At 37.1% G+C, this 8,669-nt stretch overlaps 1 protein-coding gene across 1 annotated transcript in view; it reads left to right on the top strand.

Annotated features, from left to right (window-relative positions):
• Nucleotides 1-687: 687 nt before the first annotated feature.
• The window catches only part of LOC104412957 (protein prune homolog 2), a gene marked incomplete at its 3' end in the record, with an annotated part of 18,609 nt that continues 10,627 nt past the window's right edge, over nt 688-8,669 (top strand). Inside the window, exons 1-3 of the mRNA XM_010023816.1 lie at nt 688-745; nt 1,665-1,865; nt 5,257-5,433. Coding sequence (XP_010022118.1) covers nt 688-745; nt 1,665-1,865; nt 5,257-5,433 — 436 coding nt within the window. The remainder of the gene's footprint in view (nt 746-1,664; nt 1,866-5,256; nt 5,434-8,669) is intronic.

Raw genomic sequence — 8,669 nt, 5'->3', positions numbered from 1 at the left:
GCATCTTCCTTAAAATGGAGTCCAGATAGGATATTTTGCAACATTTTAGTCTTGAAAATCTATGATGTAGTTTTGGTTCTCACTTTTGTGCTTTCTGTACTCTTTCAATTCAGGACATCAGCTCTATTGGTATTAGAAAATGATTCAGGTCAGAATTGCTCTATACTACAAATGATATAAAAAGATTGAAATAACACACTCAAGATCTCATTTTTGCAATACAGTAACTGTATGTACAGCAGTGAAGATACAGCTGTGGAACTCTTAACTTTGGCATGCAATTTGCAGAGTTGCTTAAGCTCTCTGCAGTGATGTGTCTAGTTCGTCTGATGACGAAAGACCAGCTTCATTTATATAAAATGAGAAACATTGCTGTTTGCCAGCCTGTTAGTATTTGGTGCTATGTCTTGATCGTGTCAAAGTGGCTATGTGTGACCTGTATTCTTCAAGGGCTCTACAGATATTTGCATAATAAGGGGTAGAGAACAGCACAGCAGAAATTACAACCACTGTGTTTGTTTCTCACCTCAATTTGTGGACAGACTTCTGAACTGGCATTGTTGAGGAAAATCTTGGTTCTGTATAAGCGATACACATGGACTATATTGATAACAAGGTCAACCTGTGAATCTCTTCAAGATTTTACTTTGTATTTTGCCTCTCAGGTTGGTACAAGAGGATGTGGGAATGGACATCCCCTTTGCTGAGGGTGTACTAAGCCCAAGTTCTACAGAGATGAGACCCGGTGAGAGAAGTTCTTACTTAAGTTCTTAATTATATTTTACTCCCTTAGCATTTAATTATACAACGAGAAGGGTGTTTCTGTGCTGATAAAGAATTAGATGTTAACAAGAAAAAGTGTTAGGTTCACTTTATTTAGTCAGTTTTTTCTTTGCTTGGGAGATTATAATTGTAGTGTGCCATTTTCTCTTGTGCATTGTTGTCATGATTTGTTTAGACCTTGTGATGTTTAAGTAGCCTCTGTTATTTATCCTAGATTTGACTGCAGTCTAAGTAAACTAAGTTAGCATTAGAATACTTCAGACAGAACAGCTTGAAATGTGCCATGTGATGTATGGGCAAGTGGCAAAGCCTTAACTAGCTTTTGTCTTATAGAAGACTCAATATATTTAAGACTGATGAAGACACTCAGGGGTATTTTTAATTCTGTTACTGTACTGAATTAGATACTGTATAGCTGAAACCTGAGGCACAGCTACTTGAAAATCATCAGTATTCAAATAGCACCAAGTGTATAAGAAAGCAAATATTTATAGAGGATTTTTACACACATGATTTTTTTTCCAGAATTCAACAGTCTTGCTTTGCAACTCAATTGATTTGTATATTGCTCTTGAAGTTCTTAAACATTGTGAGTCACAGCATGTCCAAGGCTTGATTTTCATCTGATGATTGCGAAAAAAAGGAATCCGGATTTTGCATAATTTAAGAAATGCCAGCTACAGCTGCCATTCCTGTAGATGCTTTTTTTATTTCTTTAAACATTAATTTTGATATTTCTGGTATATGTTAGGTGGCCTTAAATGGCTTGGTGTTACTAAAATTGATCTGTCCCAGTATGTTTGAAGGCGATTCTTACTTATCTGGTAAATTAATTGTACACGGAGGAGATAAAGTTCTTTTTTTTCCATCTCTTTCTTCAGAACCTCCCAATTCTCTTGATCTTAACGGTTCCCATCCCAGAAGGATAAAGCTCACTGCTCCAAATATCAATCTCTCTTTGGACCAGAGCGAAGGGTCTATACTTTCTGATGATAATTTGGATACGCCAGATGAAATTGACATCAATGTAGATGACCTTGATACTCCTGATGAAGCAGACTCTTTTGAATACACTGGACAAGGTAATGTTGTAGATTGTAAATGCAGCCTTCATCTCTCTTTCTATCTTTCCAGCTTACATGATCAGTCTCATGTCTGTCAGGCTATGAGTATGGTTAAAACATCTGAGAGTTGATGCTAGATGTCAAGATATTTTTATTGTCTGCTATTTTTTAACCTCTCTTCCCCTGTTTAAAGTAATACATTTCTACTTATGTAGAGTGCAGAAAAACATAAAATAAGTAAAGCACTCAAATTCAAAGTCTTGTCTTTGTCCAGTACCATAGGACTTACCTGAAGAGAGGTAAGAGTTGTTTTCAGGAAGGAGAAAGCAGTTGCTCTCTATTGTAGAGAACAATCACAGTGTAGTGACAGAGGCTTTTTGTTAGTGAGAAAGGTCTTTGTCTATTCCTATATATGGTTGGAAAGATGAGATGTGGAAGGTGTGTGCATGGCATGATAAAGCTAGCTCTGGTGATGCAACAATGGAATTCTTCATTCCACCAGTTTAAATACGCTTTCTCAGCGGGGCTAGTTGTACAGTGTTGCACACTGAAGTGTGCAATGGATAGTTCAGTCATCCTTCAATATTAATGATTTTCTCTCATAGGGTGTAGAAGTGTTTTACACTGTCTTACTCATGTAGATTCATGATGTATGAAATATTCACACTCATTCCTTGCTAATACCTTAAGAACCATGTAAGAACTATACTCACTAATGGCATAACATAAAGATCCTAAGCTATTTCAGGGGAAAATGAGTGTGACCATTTTGCAATCTACAACAGAAAGAAACTTTAAAAATAGATCAATTTAAACTAAATTTTCCTTTGCATTTAAATTCTCTATAGGTACTGAGGTCACTATAATTTAAAAATTGTATGCTTTTTGGAGCATACAAGAACAGTTGCATCAGTTTAAGTGATATTGCCAAAGAGGCATTACTGTGTATTCAGTCATGCATGAGCATCTCTAATGTCACTTCTCATTAGAACGCTGATTTCCTTATGGATAGATGCAGAGCATAGGGATGAGTTGTTTGATGGTTGGAATATTTTGTGGCAAAAGTTAAAACTAACACGTACACACACAGAGGAACAGTGTGCTTGCAGTTTTTAGACTGTTGTGACCACTGTGTGAGAGCAAAAACCTCTGTCTGCAGTGGAGCAGATTTTGCCTTTAAGCCCTCAAGTAAATAAATTCAACTCCAGTGATTTTGGTGGCAGTTGTATGGGAAGCATTATTTCTCAGCTTTTTAGGTGCTTCCTAAATGTGATGATTCATTCAATTACTAAGATTGAACCATTTTTCTCCAACAACTAAGTCCTAAGAACTCAAGGTTCCTGTGGTTTTGGTGACATTTTAACAGTTGTTCAGTTTGATTTGAGACATACTTATTAGGTAAAATGTCTTCCACTTAGATGAGCCAGGAATGGAGAGTAGAAAAGGAAGAACATCATGTTTTATCAAAATAAGCCAGCAATAAAAATTGTCGCTAGTGTATGTGTCCATAGGTTCTGTGTGGGTAGATCATAGAATCACAGAATAGTTAGGGTTGGAAAGGACCTTAAGATCATCTAGTTCCAACCCCCCTGCCATGAGCAGGGACACCACACACTAAACTATGTTCGCTAAGGCTCTGTCCAACCTGGCCTTGAACACCGCCAGGGTTGGAGCATTCACAACTTCCTTGGGCAGCCCATTCCAGTGCCTCACCACCCTCACTGTAAAGAACTCCTTCCTTATATCTAATCTAAACTTCCCCTGTTTAAGTTTAAACCCATTACCCCTTGTCCTACCACTACAGTCCCTAACAAAAAAGTCCCTTCCCAGCATTCTTGTAGGCCCCCTTCAGACATTGGAAGGCTGCTATGAGGTCTCCACGCATTATACTGTCTGACTCCCAATTTCATAAATTATTTAATTCTTATGATAAAACAGTGTATGTTAGGAATCATATACTTCCATTTGCGTGAGTAGTTTAAGAAGCAGCATTACTCAATGAGGCATCCAAAAATAAATCAAAACATAGAAACATTTGAGGGCTTCCAAGAAACATTGTGTTCTTTTCTTCTTGTCAAATAAAATAACTTCTTTTTGTTACTTCTTAAGTCTCATAGACGTCTTTAGTATTTTTAAATAAGATGTCTGAGCAGCTTTTTATGTATACACATGTATTTCCTTATATATCTGACTATTTCTTTACATACTGTTACCTCACTCTTGACATACATGATCAAATTCTGCTCTTACGTATGACTGCAGAGCCAGAATTATACTTTAAAAAGAACTGTTGATTTTGTTCATTTACTTCAGATACGTGTAATGCATAAAATGTACAAAATCGTTACTATGAAGACAAATTAATAATATACACACAGCCGAAAGGCAAAGGTGCTTCAGCAAGAATAGTGCAAAAAGTAGATTTTGTTCCCCCACATTAAAAGAAGTATGTTGTAACAATAAGTAAAGAAGAAAATTAAATAATTCCAGCGGTGGACAGAGTCACTTTTCATGTCACTTTCTCTGTAACCAGCCATTAAATTTCAAAAACTGGAACGCAGTTAAATTTGTTGTTAAGAGCCATCTCATCAGTGCAATGGAGATGTAGATTTTGTTAACTGCTTCACAGCTTTTCTGAAACTAAGAGTATCCAGCAGAGAGGCTGTGCTGTGAGACTTTATAGTCTCTTGCCAGCCATGCAGCTTTTTCAGCTTTTTTATTGTGATCATTGTGTCTGTAAACTACATGTACCTGTTCTCTCACGTGTGCTGGTATAAATAGGCCAGATTGCCTGGCTGCTCTGTACTTCACATCTGGGAGGGAAATGGGGTTTAATCTCAACTAAAAGGTCCTGGGAAAGGCAAATACTGTGCTTATTTTGTGAGGAGTCAGCATTATCTCATGACTGAAGCAGAGAAAGATGTGCGTTCTTCATGTTTGCTGGTGCCAGATGTGAAGAGACTGGGGACAAACTAGGAAAAGATGAGAAGCTGTAGCTCTGTGGTAATTTACAGGCAAGAAGCATCGCTATGTTCACTTTTACTTCCCTATTTTGCTTTCTAGGTAGTTCTCACACCTGCCACGCAAAGATTTTTTTAAGACCTACAGTGCAGTACCTCTAGTGACCAGCAGATCATTTTTACTAACTGGATGCAAATATACAAAAATCTTATGGCAGTATTCTGCATAGCAATAATCGCTGCTCTTATTTTTATGTTCGTAATAATGATAAGATTTAAAAAATTAGAACTGTTCATTTACTGACTGTAATATGATCAAATTCTGCTTTTATTTATATCAATGCTGTAAAAGTCCAGTTGATTTCAGTCATCTATTTCAAATGCACATAACAAAGAAAATATTTAGAGCTTTTACAGGAACATGTAATACATAAATTTTTCTTTTTCAGAAGAGCAGACTGCTACTAAGGATGCTTCCCAGGAGGAGTCTGAATCAATTCCAGAGTACACTGCTGAAGAAGAGCGAGAAGATAACAGCTTATGGAGAACAGTGGTTATTGGAGAACAAGAACAAAGAATTGATATGAAAGTCATTGAACCTTACAAAAAGGTCATTTCACATGGAGGTAGGAAAACCCTGAATGCATTATTTAGATTGATGTAAAAAAATGATACTTTATTGGTCATTATTTATTTCTATTTTAGTTCAGTTATCATACTGGTAAGGTAAGAGAGAAGGTTTCTTTTCAGCTATGGCTGAAATCAACCCTGCTTTCAATTCAGTTTAGCGAAGACTAATGGGTATTTCAAATATAAAGCAATTTCAGGAGCAACAAATAAGCTGACATACATGTATTACTAACAGTCAGGTCATTGTGGGCTAAAACTGTCTTAGAACAAGGAAAACATCTTTTGCACAGAAAAAAAAATAGAAAACTTCCATCTGTGGATTTTGGCAAACACTTTTGCATGAAGAAGTTCTCTGTGATTTGCTGAATGATGTATGTTGGTTCACAGATCTAAACAAGTAAAGTGGCAAAAGTGGAAAAAATACAGTTTTCCCTGGGGCTTCCATTTGTCTGGCTAAGCTCCTTAGGTTATTTTTCTGCCATTTATAGTTGTCAGCAGATAGCATTTCACCAGCAACTGTTGGGGTTTTTTTGGTTTTTTTTTCCCATGTAATTTGTTAATGGTTATCAACTAGCATATCAAAGAAAACATTTAAAGTAGGGAAATTACCTCATGTATTTGCTGTAAGTCTTCTTTGCTTATGTGCTCCCTAACCTCCTCAGAGAATTTGTAGTTCTGGTGTTACTAGCACGCTTCTGTATAAGTGAGTTCAAACGGATAAATACTACTATAGCTATTGAAGGAAGGAAGTGAAACAAAGCTTTTTGAGTGCTTTCTAAATGCCTTTTCCTTCATGTCTCAGCTTTAGATTATATTTGGATTCTCTATGTTTTGAGGGACGCTGTTTGCCAGCTGTTAAGTAAGGTATTAAGTAAGCATGGGTTGTTCTATTCCTGCAAAAACTGAGGCAGGTAACTTAGCATCTCAAGAGATAAGATTTATGAGGATTTATATGATTTATATGAGGATGTTTCTGTTACAGTGTTGCTGATCTGTAACATCATTTAAAGGTAAAACATTGTTTTCAGTATATTTTCAGTGTGGAATCTCTATCTGGTAACAGTGACAGAAATAAATTATGGTTAATTATATTACCTGAGGAAGTAGTCCTCAAATTCTCACATTTACATTAAAAGCATCTGAATGCTAGCCTACAGATATTCACAGTGGCCAGTCTGCAGAAGGCATAGTCTGAATTAGTAAAGATGTTTAAACCTCCAAGCATTTTCCCATTGTAACAACACCAACAAAGATTTATGAATGTGATGACACCTCAGACACAGTTTAGCAAACAGACACAGATGGCATAATTTAGGAAACAAACATAAAATATTTTGAGGCCTTGCTAATGGTGTTTATTTATATGGTTTTGTATGCTGTAAACTAGTAGGTACATTTGTGGTGAAAACTGTCATGTACAGTTCTACTAGATGCTGATGTATACATTTCTACTAGCTTTTATGAAAAATAAATACCAATCCATTTTATTGAGTGGAGAAGTAGCTCTTAGTTGAGCGCTGCTTGACTGTTGAACAGGGACTACTTCCAGTGGCAGACAACTCTGACGGCAACTATGATGTACATAATAATGCACAGTCTAAGGAGGGGAGTCAAGGTCATTGAGCTCACCTATCAGTGTGAAAGAATCATGATTCAAATTTTACATGGCTGACATCTTGTTTTGTTAGTTCACTTGAATCTAAGATAAAGAACATTACATTTCCTTAACTTTTGAATGGGTGCTGGTCAATAACTTAACTATTGTAAAAGAAATGGTGTGAGATATAATAATAAGTTACACCACTGACTAAACTGGAAATTTTGCTTGAAATCTAGCCATATGAAAGCATACTAAGGACTGGATGAATTACTGTGTTTATGAAGTGGGAGACTGAAGATGTCAAAACAAAATAATTTTGATGCATAAATCATGGGGAAAACTTTGGACAGTTCAAACAATTTCTACATGATGGCAGCTAGGCCTATTCCATATGATGTTCCCTTTGGCAATACTTCAATATCTTTCGAATGCTTTAGAAAGCCAGGAAAATTTCCTTTAACCTGAAAAGTAAGAACAGATTCCGGTTAAAATTAGTCAACTGGAAGTCAGGTCAAGTGATTCACTGATCTACTGATCATTTCTCTCTGCCAAGTGGCAGAGAGCACCAAATGCAGAATCGAGATTGTAGCCACAAAATAGGAAAAGGGAGAGTGGAATTGGCAGTGTGAGATTGCCCTCCACATATGTTAATAGATAAATTTCTTAGGGATCTGTCTCTTTGCGTAGGCTGACTGAGAATTTGGGCAAATGGCTTTTTCTGGCGTCTACTGATGAATTAGAAAGCACTTCTCCCTTGGTGAACTTCCCTTGTCTACGAGCATGAGTAAGAAAAAGTGTCTTGGATTTATCTGTGGGTTTTTCTTCTGTGTGCTGTTAGGTGGCATCTGCACATAATCATTTTGCTTTACATGAACTGCAAACTGAGATGTGTAATTTAGTGGACACACCTGCCACAATGTGCTCTCGCTGACAAAATCCTGAGCCAGCTGCATAGATTGCATTATGCGGCATGATATAAATTGTCCTGCCAGTCTTTCAAGGATTTTTAAACTTATGGAAGGGAGGAGATCTCCTCCCTGTTTGTAAAGCTGGGGGGTGGGGGGGAAATACTGCTTTGTTGCATAATGATTTAGCTGAGGGATAAGCTAGGATGGGATAGGTGAAATGAGTACTGTCTCTTTGAAAGTACGTAGGTCTGTTGAGAAAATGGAAACATAACAAAGAGTAGTAATGAAGATGAGTGTGGGAAGTGGAGTTCTTTTCTCTTTGTTTCTTTTGAGAAGACTGTTATACTCTTTTCATGTCTTAAAAGTTGAGGATGCTGAAAGCAGGACTGGAGTTTCTTCTGCCTATTTGTGTACATCCTTGCTAGAGAATGCAATGCTTACTCTTTGAATTTGATCTTGACATCTTCACTGGAACACCAAAGTCAATCAACTGTATATATGTAGATACGATGTTCATGAATCCTAACATGAGCTCAGCTATGACATACACACTGTGTCATATGGATTAAAGTGCGATATCCACACTGCCCTTTGGCTTGAACTGAAACCCTTACCCTTAGTTCTTCTGCCCATCTATGTCCTCCAGCAGGATGGAGAGAAACACTGCACTGTGGGACTGGAGAAGACAACAGACATATGCTGGGCTGCCATTATACAGTGGCTT

Source organism: Nestor notabilis, unplaced genomic scaffold (assembly GCF_000696875.1).
Source record: "Nestor notabilis isolate BGI_N333 unplaced genomic scaffold, ASM69687v1 scaffold20490, whole genome shotgun sequence".
In the NCBI taxonomy this organism is placed as follows: Eukaryota; Metazoa; Chordata; class Aves; order Psittaciformes; family Psittacidae; genus Nestor; species Nestor notabilis.
The sequence above is the reverse complement of the archived record's forward strand: the minus strand, read 5'-3'. Positions and strand labels throughout refer to the sequence as shown.